Source organism: Phycodurus eques, chromosome 1 (assembly GCF_024500275.1).
Source record: "Phycodurus eques isolate BA_2022a chromosome 1, UOR_Pequ_1.1, whole genome shotgun sequence".
Classification (NCBI taxonomy): domain Eukaryota; kingdom Metazoa; phylum Chordata; class Actinopteri; order Syngnathiformes; family Syngnathidae; genus Phycodurus; species Phycodurus eques.
Window position 1 is genome coordinate 46,826,860 of NC_084525.1, and position 19,196 is coordinate 46,846,055.

The 19,196-nt window shown below is 46.4% G+C and overlaps 1 protein-coding gene across 7 annotated transcripts in view; it reads right to left on the reverse strand.

Moving 5' to 3' along the window:
- LOC133412270 (neural cell adhesion molecule 2-like) overlaps nucleotides 1–19,196 on the reverse strand; it is a 182,940-nt gene that overhangs the window by 23,471 nt on the left and 140,273 nt on the right. For 6 of the 7 annotated variants that reach the window (XM_061695345.1, XM_061695343.1, XM_061695342.1 and 3 more), the window contains exons 6-15: nucleotides 19,011–19,128; nucleotides 16,303–16,472; nucleotides 13,972–14,117; nucleotides 6,687–6,837; nucleotides 5,374–5,561; nucleotides 5,182–5,278; nucleotides 4,558–4,731; nucleotides 3,560–3,679; nucleotides 1,826–1,947; nucleotides 1,567–1,741 (exon numbers count right to left, since the gene is read on the reverse strand). In XM_061695345.1, coding sequence (XP_061551329.1) covers nucleotides 1,567–1,741; nucleotides 1,826–1,947; nucleotides 3,560–3,679; nucleotides 4,558–4,731; nucleotides 5,182–5,278; nucleotides 5,374–5,561; nucleotides 6,687–6,837; nucleotides 13,972–14,117; nucleotides 16,303–16,472; nucleotides 19,011–19,128 — 1,461 coding nt within the window. Of the gene's footprint in view, nucleotides 1–795; nucleotides 1,235–1,566; nucleotides 1,742–1,825; nucleotides 1,948–3,559; nucleotides 3,680–4,557; nucleotides 4,732–5,181; nucleotides 5,279–5,373; nucleotides 5,562–6,686; nucleotides 6,838–13,971; nucleotides 14,118–16,302; nucleotides 16,473–19,010; nucleotides 19,129–19,196 lie in introns of those variants that run through there. The other variant, XM_061695360.1, reaches the window with a different exon arrangement.

A 19,196-nucleotide genomic window follows, 5' to 3' on the forward strand; every position in this document is an offset into this window, starting at 1 on the left:
TGAGACTGGATGTCCTCCACGGCGCAATTTTGTATTTACACCTTAAGCGGCAACATTGTGCGTCTCTCTCACTCTGGGCCGGCCCATTAAGCGCGCACCCTTCGGAATACACAATATGTGCATGTTACTGCTACTCGGATATGCTCAGTAAAGTGAGATGGCATCGTATCGTATCGTATCGTATCCAAAAATAAATCGGTATTATTGTGGTTGGTATGACATGGCGCAGGGGGTTTTGTCTTTCGCAAGCGCTGCTAAATGCAATTTACACACAAATCAACTTTTAACCACAAAAGAGAGTAAAATCTCTGAAGTATTTCAAAGTTTGACATTTTTGGTCTTGACATTCACCTGATGCGTCGCCAACCAAATCATCTTTCCCCAACTTTGCATTAGTATCACAACTAGGCCTGTCATGATACATTTTTTGGAAGACGATATATTTTTCCAACATCATGATAAAAAAGAACATTGTTGTTTTTGAATCCCTGTGAAATCAGGAAAAAATACGGCCCGCCCTTATTATTCGTTATTTTATGAAAACAAATTGAAAACGTGTGCCACTGAGGTTATGCTTAATAAAGTCAACAGTAACTCGAAGCGAAGCTCTGATGTTTTAAACGACATCGCCGCAGCTGTTTAGCTCCTTAACTCGCTAGCTCGTGAGCTCGTAGGCTATCTCGTTTGCTTGCGAACACAACAAACCGTTAACTTTCCCTTCAGTGTCTCTGTTGTGTGAATCTCCGCGCCGCACGTGGAGCAAGGCTGTGGAGTATCGGACCGAGCAGACACCGGCAAGCGTACTGGTCCGCCGCCAACTCCGTCTGCTCATTTTGTGATCCACACACCGGCTCACGACAACAAAGACAATTTATGGAGTCCGGGAAAACTATCATGCCCATTTCATTTATTGAATGATAAAGCAGATAAGGTACGTAATCACGGTGACAGGCTGTCTTTGAAAAAGCAGCAGTTGCAGAGAACACAGCCGATCCTCCCTGCTGTCTGTTTCTTTATTGCCTTCTCAGCCCAAACTTTCACCCCGGGTTACTGTTTGTCCGATGTTCACATTAGGAGAAAGCTTTCTCCTCTCATCTTTGCTTTGCTCCCGGGCCCTTTCCCACGATGCACCTAACGAGGGAGGACAGTCAATCGAAGACCCGCCCGAAGCTTAACGCTCCCCAGGTTCTCGGCTCTGCTTGTGAGGCAGCGCACATGCTTGCGGCCCATTTAGCTAGAAGAGAAAAACACCGGCTGGATACATTCCAAACCATTACAAATCGACTCCGAGATGAAAACGCAAGCCTCCTCCGGGAGGGTTTTTGTTGGTGCCGCTCACAGTGGGGGCAATAATGGAATTACATTTGTCATACACATTTGTGGCAGAGAGTGCAAGATACTTCAAAGCGCCACTTGGTGCGTACATCAAAGCATCGGTCTGCATTTCTGCATACATGTGCGTATTTGCGTGTGCGAGTGGCTCCAAACTAGCTGAAGGGCTTGCAAACGAGTAATCTTCCTGCGCATTTAGTTTGATTGCGTGTGAAAAGCCAAAACAGCTTTTACCTGTGATGTCGGGTTTCTGCGGCATGAAGAACTGGTAGAAGGTGGGCTCCGACAGGCCCTTCACGTTTCGGGCTGTGATCTCCACTTCGTATCGCGTGTTCCACTGCAGCGGCTGCAGAGTGGCGAAGTCATTGGAGCCCGGAACGAGCTTGGTCATCCATTGCTCCTCCTTGTCCTGGAAGGCAATAAAGACCGAAGGGCATCGAGCCTAAAGGATGGACATCGGTGTGAACGATGGTCAGCATACGATGTCACGTACCGTCTTGTACTTGACAATGTATTCCACGATGGGCATCCCTCCGTCATCCTGCTTGACCAGCCCCAGCTTGTAGGCTTTCCCCATTCCTCTCTGGCCGTGGACCGCCGGCGGGCTCGGTTCTCCTGAAGGACACGCGGGAGGGGGAGACTGAAAGTCAAAACAACGTGGCAATGCTAGATACAGAGGGAGAGGAAGGGAAGCTTTTTTTGGGCCTGAATTTCTATTGATAGAAGACATCAGCGTAAGTAATAGTCTCATGTAGGATCTAGGGACGAGCCCAGCAACCGTTAAGTTGATTCACTGATCATGGAAAATTGCAAAATGGAGTGCACTACCCGGCTGCAACCAGCAGATTTAGTCTCATGTAGATTGTGGGCGGAAGAAGAAAAACACGACGACGACTAAGGCCTACATCGAGGCAGAGCACCGCTCGGGCTCGACTCCACGTGTTGCATTTATACGCTCAATATGACATTGGCATTGAAACAGGAAGTCACAAAATGCAGACGCAAACTCCCCCTTTCCTCAACCGCAACCTTACCCACGGATGGAAAGGGAACAGAGTGAGTTGACCCAGGCGAGCCAAGTTAGGATGCAAAATATTAGTTTTGAAGTTCAGATACCTGGGAGAAAAACTGAAACATCAAAAATGAGCACAGGGCGTCCTCGCTTTACGTTTGCAATTTTAAATAAAATCATTTCTTGTCATATTTGTTCAAACAGTCATTGTGACTTGACAGTAGTACGACATGATAAAAATAATTGATTGATTGACAACTATTTTGATCATCAATGGTTGGTTGAGAGCCATTCTTTAACTTAAAAATGTTCAAATCCTCTGATTTGCGATCCTCTCAACAGTAAATATTCTCAGATTTCTGTCGTTCTCCTTGAAAGCAGACTGATTATCTTTGTGTTTAATCAAATGAGACATCTGCTTTGTCTTTGGAAAACCATGATCAAACCGTTTCTCTATTTTCTGACATGTTACGGGCCCAAACCAGTAACTCGGACATTATCAATTCATAGAAAAAAAAATAATAGTCAGTTTCATCTATTATGAAAATAATTGTTATTTGCAGCCGTAGCACGAACAACATGCGATTGACGTACTTGAAGCAGAAGCAGCCTCAGAATTGTTCATCAAACGAGAAAATTCCCATGGAAATTTTGAATGGCACTGCTGACTCAGTTTGAAAAGCGTCATTGCGAAATTTTGCAAGTGGAAATAATTCACAAGATTGCTTGAAAGCGTCGATGCTTTTGAAGCTTGAATGGTTTGAATTGGTCAAGGAACGTTGTCATTGGAGGCACATGTGAAAATATTGATCATTTTGGGCTTTAATTTTTAAATTTGGGGGAAACAAATTGTGAGAGGAATGAGCTAAACAATTTAAAGTTGGAGCGCTTTCAATTGGTCCCAAAAATGTGGAAATCAGAGGAAAAAACAAATGAAATCTTCATTTTGGGCTTTCATTTTGAAAAGGTAGGAAATTTGAATAATGGAAATAGTTTCCAAGTTGGTTTGAACTGCAAATGTTGAAGTTGGAATGGTTTGACTCGGTTAACAAATGTGGAAGAAGAAGGGAATACCGTGGATAACGTACTCATATGTGAATTTTATTGGTGGAAAATGGGAAATCTTTGGTAGGCTTGAATTTTTGGATTGTTGAAAGAGGCGCCACTGTGTCCAACTCAAATTCGTGAGCAAGTCTTCAACGCTTGGGGACTTACGGATGGGTAAGGTCTGGAAAGTCTCCATGTGACTGAAGTCGCCCTGACCCTTCCCGTTGACGGCCGCCACTCGAACCTCGTACGTTGTGTTGGGCTCCAGGCCGGTCAGCACCACCGTCGCTAGCGAGACAAAGAAGCACCGATCACACGGTGACCGCACACGCCAACGCACACATTTTCCTGGCTCATAAATATCCCGATTCGGTCAATTGCTGAATAGCTGCTCATTTGTTGCTCGGTTCCCTGCGTGCGCACGGCATATTAAAAATGGAGTGTAAACACAGCATCTCAATATCAGAGCGCAGTGTGTCACTGGAATGCATTTACATAACCTTCCCTGCGCCGGAAAGCCAACAGCATAATGAGTTAGCCACGTTGTTTTGTCAGTCTGCACAAATTAAATAGTGCGTAATGGGAGCTTGTGCGCCGCTTCAGTCCTGCAACACAACTTACTGACGTTTCTGCCTTGAAGCACACATTTCAATTTGTGCAAAAGCATTGCAACGGAAAGAGTCCGACCATCTAATTACTATGTTTCAGTATATGCAGCTGTGAAAGGGCTTTCTCGAATGTCACGCACTGGACTCTAATCAGCTAAGTGAGCAAAAGTATTTTTGGTCCTCACTTTGAAATAAGCGACACATGAAACTTGACTTCAACTCAACCTAATCTATCCTCTTTTATCCTGTGGTCTTATTTACGTGTTACAGTATTTACTATGAAGGACGACAGCGAGTTCTCAATTCATCAACTCGGGCTTGGGCGAGACTCCTTTGCTGGAAAAAAAAAAAAAAGAGTGGACAAAGCAAAATCCACAAAGGCATACTTGGATAGGTTTGGTGTGGAAGAATTTGAGAAAGAAAAAACAACAACAACTTGTCAGGCAATATCAGTGACCTCCGACCTCTCGTGTTCTCCTCAAGGAATGAGAGGAACAACCTTATATTAGTAGGTGTCCCAATACTTGTGACTGACTCTGCGGCCCAGTGAAAACTCACTTTGCACACTATGCGATCTGACGTCCCTCCAGTCCTGTGGGCCCGCCTCCTTGTACTGGACCAGGTAATAGCCGATGGGCACGCCGCCGTGAGAGTCCGGCTTCATGAAGGTGACGGTAGCCAAACGCTGGGAGACGGCCGACAGGCGTACCGAGTACGGATTGGATGGCACATCTGGAAATGCACGTGAGCACACTTCAGTGGCAGCGGTACGCAAACAGGTCTCGAGAGACCCCAGAAAAGACCCCGAATCTGCCATTATGGTCTTCAACGACGGGTTGCGATCGTGTTGTCTCAGGAGCCTTGTTTCCTGCAAGGCTACGTGCGAGGTTAGATTGGAGTCATTACTTTTGTTAGCCCTGGCAATTCAGTCTGCACTGAAGATCGTTGGAATGCGCACTGGAAATTAGGGTCCACTTCAGTCAATAGCGAAGGGAATGGTAAATCAGACGGCTGTGTTTGAGATTAGGATTGGAGTGAATGGAGGTGACGGTGGAACTTTGTGATCATTGCAAATGAGGACATTAGCATTAGCAGAGAGGCAGAGGGTTGGATTGTACTCGTCTAGTTGTGGATTCCCTTATGTGGGATTGGCAACTTGGCGCATTCTGGGCTCAAACTCACCTGCCTGGGCCAGAATGAATTCCTGGAATCGAATGCCAATGTTATTGCGGGCGGTACAGTTGTAGCGACCGAAGTCCCTGTCGGACATCGGAGTAACCTGGAAGCAAAAAAATCTGTTGATTTTGATGCTCCCACAAATGGCAGCCAAACATAAAAACCGACATATTCTGCGCGCTCACGCTTTGGCCACACCTCTAGTACGGACTTGCCCATGCCGTTGTGCACCCGCGTGTTGGTGGTCTCCTCTGCGGAGATGGTGAAGTGCTCCCTCCTCCACAGCAAAGTGGCGGACGGGTTGGACATCACGTCGCAGGTGATGTTCACTGGGTTCCCCTCCCAAGAATAGAAGATGGTGTGGTTGCTCAAGAACTTTGGTATGTCTGTCCACAACAAAACCACAGTGGATCTTAACTCTCATCTATACACGTTGACAATTGTTTGAGTCTTCTCTGTAAACACACACAGTACAGTACACGCGACTTGCTGACGTTTAACGCTCAAAGCATAAGAAGAATTTCTGCGCATGATTAAAAAGAGAAACCTTCATTGGAGCCGCTTCACTCTGGGGGCAGAAATGTCCATTATGACCGTCTCTCGGAGAATAAAATAAAGACATAAAGGATCCAAACGGACACACATTCACAGCGCAAATGGGAGCGGCAATGATGGGGTTGGGCGGCGGCGGCGAGCTGTCCTGCAGACTTCGACAGTCGAGGCATTGTAGTCGTTTTATTCTCGTTTGCAGGATTCCATTAGCGAGATTGATGCTCGGTTCTCCATCACCAGCGAGGACATCTTATCCCCTCTCAGCCTGCAGTGACTTAGTAAATGAGTTCATTTGTTGGGTGCCAGCGGTTGCCTCAGTTCCGTCCGTCTCTGCCGGAGCCACTCGTCAGCTGAGCCCAACGCGACGTCATTTACCGTCTACTGATGCGCCGAACACACACCACGCCGCCTTGCCCGACCGAGCAAAGCAGCTTTTGAAGAGACAACGCGACAGTCAGATGCAGTAAATGAATTTGCTCTCGCTCTGCCTCGCTGTTTATTTCATTGCGACCAACAAACAAATACCCTTGCTGCTGCTCTCATTCAAGCAGTGCTTGTAATGAAGCCAATCATTCCAAGGCCGATATTCGCACCTCGACGTCAGAGCTCATTGGGTAGGGGATTGCCCACTCCAAATAACCTCCAAACAAGAAGTGAAATGCAGGAATCACGTCTGTCGCATGAGAGAGAGACGCTGCACGGCAATTTGGAGGCTTTGAAAGTAGCACACTCCTCGCAAACAGTGTTGGAAGGAATTGAAAGAACAACACGCGACTGAACTTCAGAGCTCTACACTCGTCTGCATGGACATTAGTCTTGTTCAAAACCATGTTATTATATGTCCCTGTTTGCAGCTGCTTGTTTGTAACAGAGAGTTCGAGCTGCATTGGGAGGACAAAAGTGGTCAGAGTCAAGAAACAGTCGTGAAATATCGTGGAATGTCAAAAAAAACCACTTACACTCAATATCCAGAAACATGCTCTTCTGATGGCCTCCGATCCTACTGAGTGCCTCGCAGTCGAAGCGGCCCAGGTCGGCAAGCCGTATGCTGCTGATGGTTAGCGCTGACTTGCCGTGGTGACCGCGCACTTCAAAGCGACCGTCCGGACTCTGAGGACATGAAACGGTGAGCGCGAGTCACGTCCAATTCACGACCTTTGAAACAAAGCTGAAGCTCAAAACACTGATCTATAACTGAGTTAAAAGCTCATTCCATGTTTAAAGGCCTCTTTTTTAGTATTGTATTTAGATCAATTGAAACATATTTTTGATCCCGTCTCCTCCGTGCTCACAATCAGCGGATGAGAATCAAGATGACGCGCTCAAAACAGTGATGATTCATGACTATGTTCCCAAAAACATTTGCAAATTTCTTCTTTGAACATGTCTTTTTCTTTTGTGCTGTTCAGCAGCTAAGCAGCTTAGTTATGGCGTACGCCGATCTTGCCACAGCGGTTTTGCTATGACATGAAGAGCGCTTGTCCGCAATGTGAAATAAGCCACATTTTAAAATAGTCCAGCTCGCCATGCCATTCACTGTGTATGGATTCTATTTTTTTGTTGAACTGCAATTACTGAGCCAATTGATTGATTTTGGTTTTTTCTTAGATAAAAATAATGTTCTAAAACATTCTCAGAAAAAAAGATTTCTCTTCATATACTCCAGGGGTGCCAAACTCATTTTTGTTGCGGGCCATATCATTAGACACCTGCGATACACTCTCGATGGCGGCATACATTTATAAAATGTGAGTCTTTTTCATTTTCTCCTATACATATGTACAACGCGCAATATTGACCTTTGTCAATTTTTTGGGGTAAAAAAATGCGCATTATACACAAGAAATTACGGTAAATGCCACCAAAGGCTCGTGTCTACGGAGATACAGTACGCTTGTGAATCAACGTCACCAAATGCATGTGAGTCATCCTCGTTGTCTGTAGCTGCTGTGCAGGCAAAATGAGGACGTGCGACGCTTCGAAAGGTTCTTAAGAAAAAAAATTTAATCAACCCCAATTCCAATGAAGTTGGGACATTGTGTTAAACATAAATAAAAACAGAAGACAATGATTTGCAAATCACGTTCAACCCATATTTCATTGAATACACTACAAAGACAAGATACTTCATGTTCAAACTGATCAACTTGATTGTTTTTAGCAAATAATCATGAACCTAGAATTTTATGGTTGCAACACGTTCCAAAAAATTTGGGACAGGTGGAAAGAAAAAAGTGAGAAAGTTGAGGAATGCTCATCAAACACGTGTTTGGAACATCCCGCAGGTGAACAGGCTCATTGGGAACAGGTGGGGGCCACGATTGGCTAGAAAAGGAGCTTCCCTGAATTGCTCGGTCGTTCACGAGCAAAGATGGGGCGAGGTTCACCTCTTTGTCAACAAGTGCGGGAGAAAATAGTGTAAGCAGCAAGGCCGAAAACCAGCAGCGAATGCCCGTGACCTTCGATCCCTCAGGCGGCACTGCATCAAAAACCGACATCAATGTGTAGCTTTTTTGGAACGTGTTGCAGCCATAAAATTCAAAGTTCATGATTATTTGCGAAAAGCAATAAAGTATCAGTTTGAACATGAAATATCTTGTCTTTATAGTGTATTCAATGAAATCTAGGTCGAACATGATTTGCAAATCATTGTATTCTGTTTTTATTTATGTTTAACACAACGTCCCAACTTCATTGGAATTGGGGTTGTACGTCGGAACCCCCCCCCCCCCCCCCCCCACCCCCCCAAAAAATACACATTCATTACTGTATAATGATGAAGCTATGTGTGGATGTTTAAAGTAATACACAAGATGTCCCCCAAAAATCGACTCACTCCTTTGACTTCTCCTTATTTAGACAATTTTTGTTTTTATTTCAGGTGAAGAAATGATTTTGAGCCTTGTGTGTGTATGTGTGTTGCCGAAGTGCTTCAGCGAAACATTATCCACTCTCCCCAGCCACTTCGTCCTGCTCTTCCGGAGTTTCCGGGCCAGCCAAGAGACGTCGTCTCTCCGGCATGTGGGACGTGCCCGGAACACCTCACCGGGGAGGCGTCCGGGGGGCATCCTAAGCAGATGCCCGAGCCACCTCATCCAGCTCCTCTCAGCGGCTGATGACCGAGCTTCTCAGCCGTTCTCTCAGGGAGAGCCCGGATACCCAGCGGAGGAAACTCATTTTGGCCGCTTGTATCCGGGATCTTGTTCTTGCAATGTTGAAGGTAGGAACGGCGATCGACTGCTAAATTGAGAGCTTTGCCTTTCAGCTCAGCTCCTTCTTCACCACTACAGTGATTCATACAAAGGAAAAAGCCAGCAACAGAGGTGGATGTCGCTGAAGTATCAACTGTATTCTACTGCTGATATTCTGACAAAGCTTCATATGAAACAGAAAGAAGTAAAGACCAAGAAAAAATATACAAGGACGACATCCAAATGTCAAGAGGGACGTGTACAATACACAACGCCCGTGTGAAGTTGTTGCACCAAATTTCCAGAGCCTGCAGCTACAGTCTATACCGTATCTCTGTGAGCGTACATTTTACACACTGACCTATCTGAAAACTTAGAACGAGGCAAGGCGAGAATGGGAGACTGGCCCTATCCGCCACCGAACTGCCAAGAATGGACCCACTCTCCAGCACACCATGCCTAGAAATTGCTCAAATGTTATCACATTGAACAGCAGTCGTCTCCAGGTTGCTTCAAAGTCAAAACGATGGTCCCTGGATCCAAAAGAGCTTGAAAGCCCCTGTTCTAACCTAAAGTTGGTGGAAACAGGTGGCTTTAGTCGCACTTTATCTGTACAGTAGAAGCACACATCTTCCCTTGCACATTTCGCTCTTTGTGACGACCCGAGTCCACCCCCGCGCACTCTTTACGTTGTCTCTGCTCCGTCCTGTTGAGCTTATCGGCACTCTTATCGCAGCAGTACCGTCAGCCAATGAGTTGCAGTGGTTTACTTCGCCAGCTGGGGTCAATGGGATTGGAGGAGTGCGCACGCTCTGAATGCTGAGGATGGAGGGATCGGTGAGGAGGGGAGCTTCTGCATGAGTCAGGAAATGAGTGGCTAAAAACCCCTCGCCCATCAACTCTGCCCCCAGCCCCAATTCCTCTCTGCCAACTGGCGGGGTGCGTGCGTGGAGACCAAGGCAGCCTCCAAAGCACAGCCTGTTTGATATGCAGCTCAGTGGAAGGCAAGTGGCCAGCACACAATAGTGAAGTGCAGACTCGCACATATTCACAGAGGCTATGCACTAGCTGCGCGGGGGAGGGGGTCGGGGGGGCTGTCATGACAACACGCAGCTCAAGGGTGCATAGGTTTACAGGATTGGTGAAGAAGAGGAGGTCGAACACATGCTTCTTGCAGAATGCATAAATAATACAAGCAAACATCTGACTCTCAGATGGGGGAGGCTGGAATGCTTTCATCGCCATGCTTGAGACTTTTTAGAAATGCCAGCGGTAAATGTCAGCAGGGCTTGAAACTTTTACTTTTGATTACCGCATTGCCTCATCCATGTGACAACGACAAAATGTGTTTTTTTTTTTTTTTTATCAAGAAAGCAGTTGGTTAGCAGCAATTAAGTATTTGAAGCTGCTGTTGTCTGTAGAGTCCCAAGAACCTCTCGATGCAGGATCCTCCAAAGACTTAAGGCTGCATTTGTTTTCTCCAGCCAGCCCTTAAGTGCTCAAAGGGAGCTCATTTTCAAACTGTTTTATTCACTCATGAATGGCGTGCTACTTCGGATGGTCCAGATGCATGGCGTTTGGGATAGTTGGTGGATGGACAACATGTCCCTACAAACAAGGAGGTGGCGGGTTTGGGCTGGGAGTGAGTTGGTAGGGTGCCAACCATTTCATGCCATGATATAAAAAGAAGAATATTGCCTTCTGCAGAAAAAGAATTCTCCCACAGGCACAGCACCATCCTGTGACGGGAGTGCACTTCCAAACAGCAAGTCTGGGAGGCAATTCTTGCACTGTCAAATGAGATCCACGGACTTACACTTCCAAATGGCGGAGAGACTGAAGGCCCTTTCGCACTTCACTCAGCGCAGCACAAGCACGCCATTGACTGAACTGGTCATTGTGTAAGTGGGTGCAAGGCATGCTGCCCGGGTTTACATGGAGTGGGCGCCTGTCCCTTGTGGCAAAAAAAAAAAAAAAAAAAAAAAGTTGAGTTCCGGCGCAACGCACTGTGACGACATCTTGGTGCATCCAATAGGAAAGAGTGAAAACAACGCGAGACTTCAGTGGAATCCTACAACAAATTCAGATCTGTTGTCCCAAGGTCTGGCACAAACGACAGATGACGTGCTGTGACATGGTAAAAGAAAATAATTGCCCTTGTTCAGCCTGAAGACACCTCGAAGCGTCTGTGTGGCGGTGGAGCTCAATCACGAGCCTAAATTCCTCCAGATCCCGCCTTGCCATCAGAATCAGATGAACCCATACCCTCCCTCCTCTTCATGTAAGCAAAGGAAGGGCGTTCTGTTGGAATGGGGACAAATACATATTGCCCAGCTGCGGCCTACTTTACGTCCAACTCTGGAGTCGAAGGCCCCAGGCTACTTTCTGTTTGGTTGCTCGACAAACGGCGCCAAATATGGGCCAGCGTACGTCGTGCCGCCGTCGTCCCCGCCTGTCCTGCACGCTACCGCGCAAAATAAGTCGGCACAATTGCGAGGCGCCTTTACAGTGTAATGACAGCAATACCACAGATTTCAGACTTCTTTACTACCAATTTGGTGTACTATTGTGTGTGATATTTCAGAATGATGTATTTTGAATAATGTTGCCCAAAATAAATGAATAAATAAATCGATTGCCCCCCCAAAATCCAGATTATAGCTGCTGATATCATTGTTGATGATCCCCAAAAATGTATTTGACTGATTACAGCATTTTGAAAAATGAGCAAAAAAAGAACATGCCTGATCATTTGGAACATAGAACGCGGGATAAAACAGTTGCCACAGCCCTGGCCGCTCTTTCACAGTGCTGCCATATCTGGACAGCACCTTCAGTCAACAGATTCTGCAGTCATCGATCAAACAACACAGCCACTTTTCATTGTTCCCTTCCTGTTGGTGTCCAAGATCAGTTTTGTCCATATAGTAAAAAAGTTAGGGTGGGGTATGGTTCAAGAAAAGTGGGAATGCAACATTTCTCCAACTTCCATCCTGCAACTGAAGGAGGTCGGTGGTGCTTGATGAAGAATACAAACAGGACAAAGCGAGTGGAATGAAGCTACGTGAGGCCCTCAGAGGAGCAGCGTCGCTATGCAGATTGGAGAGCAAATTGAGAGAGGAACGTCCTGCCTTAAACTTAAATGACTGCGCTCATCCATCACGCCTCGCGTCCCACATGCTCGGTTTGTCTTTGTGTGTGTTCGGGTATGTGGGGCTCCAGTCATATTTCCATAATTGCATTTGCAGCTTGTTATTTATCAGCCAAAGTGGTTCAAGACAGCACACACATTCATTTATCAATGCGGTGAGGTTTTTTTTTCTTTCTTTTTCTTTGGGTTGGTACGTCAGACATCTGCAAGGGTTGGAAGTGCATACTGTGTGTGTTTGAAAACCGACAGCAGCACCTCTCATACTAATCGCCTTCCCGAGGTAGTCCGTCTGCTGCTCGTTCGATTTGCAATTTGTATCGCCGTTCATAATGTAAATAATGGGCGCTGAGAACAAAAAATACACAACAAACGCAAAGGCTTTTCAGCTTCACAGCATGTACAATACAGAGAAGTAAATCCATGCGTGTGTTTGCGCTGAAATATTTATGGTAAATACGAGGTCATTCTCGCCATTGACGTCCTGCGTTACAGCATGCTTGAGGCTTGTGCGTTCAAACCAAGTGACAGGACTACATCATCGACGACTACGGAGGATAAATATTAACAGCATCTGTTTTTGGACACGTTATGAGGAGCACTTGTGGTGTAAGGTGCCACTAATTTCAACAATTCATGTATATGGCAGATGGGAACGATCGTGACTACCTTTATGAGGACATTTACCTGTGACGATTCCTTTTAGCATTCAACCCGGCGAGACACACGCAGGCACTCAATTACTCTACATAGACATGAATGTAATGACATTTAATATGCTTCATGAATACAAAAGAGGACAATGCATAGACTTGTGCGCGACCAGAATCTGCAAAGGATGAATCAAGGCAATTGGAGTGTTCTTGTTTGTTGAAGAGGTTTCACCTCGAATCCAAAAAGCTTCTTCAGTTCTCTTTTATCAGAACCCTCAAAGGACTTAACAGAGAAGATGCCTACCACTGGCGATGGTGACTACACCCGAGCCTGAAAACAGTACGCCGCGTGGCTGGTTTGCAGTGCCGTGATGTCATCTCTACATTGGTGAGACTGAGCAGGTGTTGCACGGGCACATGGCGCAACATCGGCGAGTGGTTTCTTCAGGTCCAGAGACGGGAACCGTTTTGCCACAAGGCGAGTAACTGACTGATTGGTATGCTGTAAGGTCATTTTACAACCACGCTGGACAACAACAACAACAACAAAACAACAACACCCTAATGTTTACCACCCACCGGGATATAACCCTAGCTTGCGCCGTAGTGGGTAATGGGAGTCAAAGAGAAGGACGAGAACTGTCCCGTTGGCTCGACTCCACCTTTGCAGACAACAATAAAATGGGCGACTGTGAATCTACAGACATTTTGCAGCACATTATTTTCCGTCGTTTTTTTCCGGTTGTATTTCATGAGACGCGTATAGAGGCGGCACGGTGCGCGACGGGTTAGCACATCAGCCTCACGGTTCTGAGGACCGGGGTTCAAATCCCGGCCCCGCCTGTGTGGCGTTTGCATGTTCTCCCCGTGCCTGTGTGGGTTTTCTCCGGGTATTCCGGTTTCCGCCCACTTCCCGAAAACATGCAAGGCAGGTTCATTGTAGAATCTAATTTGACCTTAGGTGTGCATGTGAGTGCGAATGGTTGTTTGTTTATGTGTGCCCTGCGATTGGCTGGCGACCGGTTCAGGGTGTACCCCGCCTCTCGCCCGAAGATAGCTGGGATAGGCTCCAGCACGCCCGCGAGCCGCGTGAGGGGAAGCGGTACAGAAAATGGATGGATGGAGGTATAAAGGAGAAATACAAAGACGTGGTCATAACATTGCCAAAACAACAAGTCCAGTATATTTTTTCAAGTAATTTGCGACATTGCGCACAAATACAGTGCCAAATGGGCCTTCTGGCGGTTTCTACCTTGTCTCCGTCCACAAAGGTCCGCCCGTCGCTGGCTCGTCTCCAGGAGATGTCCGGCAGCGGCTCGCCCTCGGCGATGCAGGAGATCATGGCGGCGTTGCCCTCCACCGCCGTCACATTCTTCAGCTGTGTGATGTGGGGCTGGACTGGAGCCACGGAGGACGTGCCGGGTGGAGAAATGAAAAAGAAGTCAGAGAAGATGAGAGTGCCAGTCAGAAAGTGGAGATGGAGGCAGCGCCGCCAGGTTTAAAAACATACAATTGATGCATGGCTGAGTTGTTGATCATTTATAAATCACAGGCTTCTGCTTCTGCCAAGTCGAGGAGGAAACCCTCTGGCCCACTCTCTGCAGATTTACAGATAAAACATTTCTACCTTTCGCATACATCCACCCTGCCTCTGCTGCTGCGCACGTTTGACCTTTACTGGCTTTAAACGCGCACCAAATTTTGCTCGCAAGGAACCATCCTTGCAAGACAACCATCTCCAGCACCGGGTGATCCCATTCTGACACAATCCTAAGTGGTGTCAAGCGTGCTGGGGGGATCACTAGCTCCAGATAAGGAGCGCAAACACGGTGCACGTGAAGGGCAGGCGGCATTGTGTATAAATGATGGATAGCATTTATTCACCATCTTTCAGCAATCAGCATACATAGTGTAAGTCCTCAACAAGGGGGGCTTGCTGGCTAGCAGCAAGTCCACACTGCGGGTTTGCTGTAGTGACTGCTTGCTTTTAACCTTGTTGGGAGAGCACTAAAGGGAATGTGGGACCTTGTTCAAAACACGCCATCACAAACGCCAGGCCCCACAGTGTGAAGAATGACTTTTCGAGGCTGAATCTTCCTGGACAGAAGTATTGGGACAACCTGCAATCGCACCTGCAGGAAGATGTAAGCAAACATGCCTTCGGTCTTCCTTTGCAGCTATGATACCAACATTCATCTGCGTAGACTTTCGAATAGATGTTGGAGTCCACGGAGATGTTTGCCCATTTATCCAGATGAACATATTCTGAGGTCTGAGGTCGCTGCCGGTGGACAAGAGGGCCTCACGGACAGTCTCTGCGTTATATCGTTCAACCGAAAGGTGTTGAGGTTGATGTGTGGAGGTCAGGGCTCTTCCATAACAAAGTCAAACAAACTATCTTGCTTGCTGTTATCGACCTTGCTTTGCGAACTGTTGCACAGTCATGTTGCAACTGAAACGGACCCAAACTGTTCCCACCAAAAGGGTTTCGGAAGATGAAGCGCTCCAAATTAAAAGGTGCGATGATACCTCACCGCAGATTAAGGTGTGCGCCCCAATTCTTTTATCCATATATTGGAATTATAAATATCTAAAAATGCGATGTCCATTATCCAGCATAAAAAAAAAATATACTGCAAGAAATTACCCTTTTTTTTTTTAATCACTATTTACATATATTTGTATAAAAAGTGATAACACCGTTATTGCTCATAAAGGAACCCTGAAAATCCTTTAGCAGCATACATTGTGACTTTTGACTCTTTGCTGACTTTGAATATTTCTGAGCTACTTCGGACAATCATGTAGGGAATTTGCAATGTTTGGCTCTTCGCTTCCACACGAATGCGAAATTGAGATTGGATGTCGATTTCCAAAGCAAACGTCAGCATAGCATATTCTTCTCATTGAGCGGAATCACAGAACAATCTGACCTCATATACTATGATATCATGTTAGCTTATTTCTGCATCAGTTGCTCTTAATTAAAGTTGACCTTATTGCTTTATGTCGGTGAGACAGAGGCGCTCAACTGCTTTGTGTATACATACTGTACAGTAGCTGCCTAAAATGGCATCATGAAAATAAAAGGTTATTATTAGCGTGCAACAAATTCAAACATGCCGCAAAGAGCATCCTTTGGAATTAGTCGTGGCGATTGAGGGACAACTCGGGTGTATGCCTGCCTCATTAATAAAGCGGAGCAACCCAAGACTTTTGCCAATATAGTCGCGATCCCTTTCCACTTACAAATACGACGGCAAAGCCCTTATTGCAACTCAGCCACATCCGTCCTCTCGCACCTTTATCATCTTCATTTGATATCTGAATTCTGAAGAACAAGCTCTCCTTCCAACATGAGGCTGCCATCAGAAATGTCCGTACGTTCGATGAACTGCTTGTGCACAATGGGACTGATCTGTCAGCAAAAAAAAGAACCTACGAGAACGTACATTGAATTTTTCGAATAAAAGGTCTGCAGTACAGCATATACTATATATATATATATATATATATATATATATATACATACATCACCTTCATCGATAGCTACTGCCATTTTCCATTTGCCTCGGCGACTCACCGAACACTTTGAGGAAGAGCTCCCTCTCCTGAGAACCCGCCTTGTTGGTGGCCTTGCAGTAGTAGAAGCCTCCGTCCCCCTGACGGATGTTGCGGATGGTGAGCATGCTCCGCCCCCCTCCCAGTTGACTCACAATGTACTGATCCGATGGCTCCAACCGCTGGCCTTTCCTGCGCAAATACATTGCACGAGCGCAACAGTGAGCTGAGGCAACAAAAGAATCAACCTCTAAATTGTCTCCCTCGAAGGAATCTCTCGTTCGTGCATTTTTGTATGCCATCCAAATTCCTCACACGTGCTGCAACTGCTCAAACTCTGTCACCCGAAGAGATCTTCTTCCTCTGCTCAGGCAGTGTGTCAGTGTTGTCAAGGCTGACGTGTATTGGCTCCACTTGGCCGCAGGCTGCCGCCCTCGGCTGTGGTGTGGAATGCGGCCGGATAATCTTCAACGCGCTCGCGTCACGGTGTGAGGCGGCTTCGATTTCCTAAGCCCACTTGTCTTTTGACTCCCGGGAAAAGGTTTTTGTCACCAATTTCCCAAGGAAGAATTTGTCGTGCGGCTTTCATATTGCATCTGTGGTGTCGTAAATGTTAAATGCCTGTGTGTGCGCGCGTGTGAATGTGTATAAACAAACATAGCGGTCCCAAATTGCAATCTACTGCCTTACAGCAGAGCGCACACAACTTTGTGTTTACAGGTTGCAGCTCTTACTGAAAAATAATCGAATAGGTAGGAAAAGACATTTTTATTTTTGCCTATTTATGTGATGGCTTTGATAAGACAAACATTCAATCTGAAGCTGGCCTGTTTTCTTTTTAAACCTCAGCCGTTGTGCGACTGAATTGAAAAGTGATAAGAGAACCAAGTATAGAATATGTTGATGGACTTCTGTGCGGGGGTCACGTGTTGCATGCCGATGAGCAAGGTAGATATTGGGAAAGCGGGAAATGTGTAGTCGAAACAAACAATGCAACGCTGTGGCATTGCCTCCTGCAGGAAGAGTGAGCAAAATAATTGAAAGTCAGCAGAGGAAGCAGCGAAGCCGAGTAATAATAACGTTGGCGAGCCAAAGAGGAAATGAAGAGGGGGCCTCATCTCGGGCACGGGCAGCATGGGACAGGCGGCTCGGTGGGTGTCATTATGTTGACTGACAGGCAGCCCATTACCCAGGATGCAAGGCGGCCAGGCCAAATGTCCTGCTGACGAGGAATGCAACTGGGAGGCTAAAAGGGGCGGTGACTTAGAGGTGAAATGCCTCGCGTTTGTCAAGAGTCTGCATTACTTGACTGTCTCTGTTCTTCAGCATTCTTGAACGGTTGTGCATAATGGAAGGGGTTAAAGGTCACTTTAGCGTCACGTTGCCGTTATCAAGTTTAGCCAGGAGGTTTTGCGCGAAAAGGGGGTTATGTTTTGTGGATATTTGTTAGTAATCAGGATGATGCATGCCCTGCACTGCATGCAAATTCTATTTTTTTCCCCCCTTTTTCTCCCACATCTGTTATTTTTACCGACTGTCAACCAAAGTGAAGTGTTGGAAATAGCTTGAGAACAAATCTTGGAACTCTTTTGGACACTCAAACTGTCTGAGTAGTGTTGTACAACGCCGCCGTGTGGCATTTTGTCACCTCAAGATAAAAAAAAAGTCTGCGTGTTTTTTACACAATAATGAGTGGAAAGAGTTAGTTCGGTAAGATGCATCTGAGTATGCCTGTTTTGTTAAAAATGGATAGTTGTTATCGGTGCAGAAGGAACCGGTCAAGTGCATGCAATATAAAGAACAACGATGTCAACTTGAACGATGCAGTGCTCTGTAACTGTAACTCAATCAAGATGGCGTTTTATTATTTTAGATCCTGATTTTGGAGATGCGAGGATTCCGGCCGACTTTGGGGAGGGGTTTGGCTTCCCATTAAATTTGGACGCAGATGGAGGAATATTTTCCCTATCGTTACTATTCAATAATGCACCATCATGACAAAATGCAGGCGTACGCAGGAAATGCAAATGTATGATTTGTTACGATCCCAAATTAGAATAGTGAATCCTTATCAGAGGTTTGCGCGCTAGTGAGAGCCATTTGTTTTGAGTGAAGAATTTGATATGCCCAAGGTCATCCAAAGAAGCAAGTTCTGACATGCTTTTTCTCCATAATGCGCCATCATCGCACAGTGTTCATAATTCTTCATACATCAAACGTACGAGCGGCTTTCAAGCATTACATCAAGAAGCCGTATAACTGTTCAACGCTAAGAGGGTTCAAATGAATCTGACACTGTCACGGCCCGTTGGCATCGAATAATTGGGTGCGCCGCAGGAAACAAGGACGGATTCACTGTCATCAATAGACTCGCAGGTGCCAATAGGCGGGTGTCTGTGAGCTCATTTTCTCACGGCTCGGTGCAGAGCGGACAGCCTGGTGTCAGGTGCTCTTCGGGCACGTGTTGCCCGCTCCCGCAGCAGCGTGTGTGCTATTACTGTACGGCTGGGGAGGCTGATGTGCGAGGCTGGCATATAAATTCCTCAGAGCCAAAAAAAAAAGCGAATCGACTCGATCTGGAACCAGCAATGCACAGCTCCTCGTTTGACCGCCACGAAGTATCGCAAATACTGTGGCTCCGTTGTTTTGCAGGAGCTGCTGCTTGGCAAATCTTGAGGGATGCGTCAATGTTTGTGTTTCCTTAAAAGTGGAAAATATTTCCGGAGATACCTGTGCCACGTTACGAGAGGGTCGGGAGATCCAGAAGTGATGCAGGTAAAGGTGACTGACTCCTGGTAGTCAGCGGTGGCGTTGAATGACTGTTGGGAAACCGACAGAACCGGCGGGACTGTGGACACACAGAAAGGGGACGCCATCGTAAGACATCACGGAAGAGTAGGCAGAGTGCAACAAAAG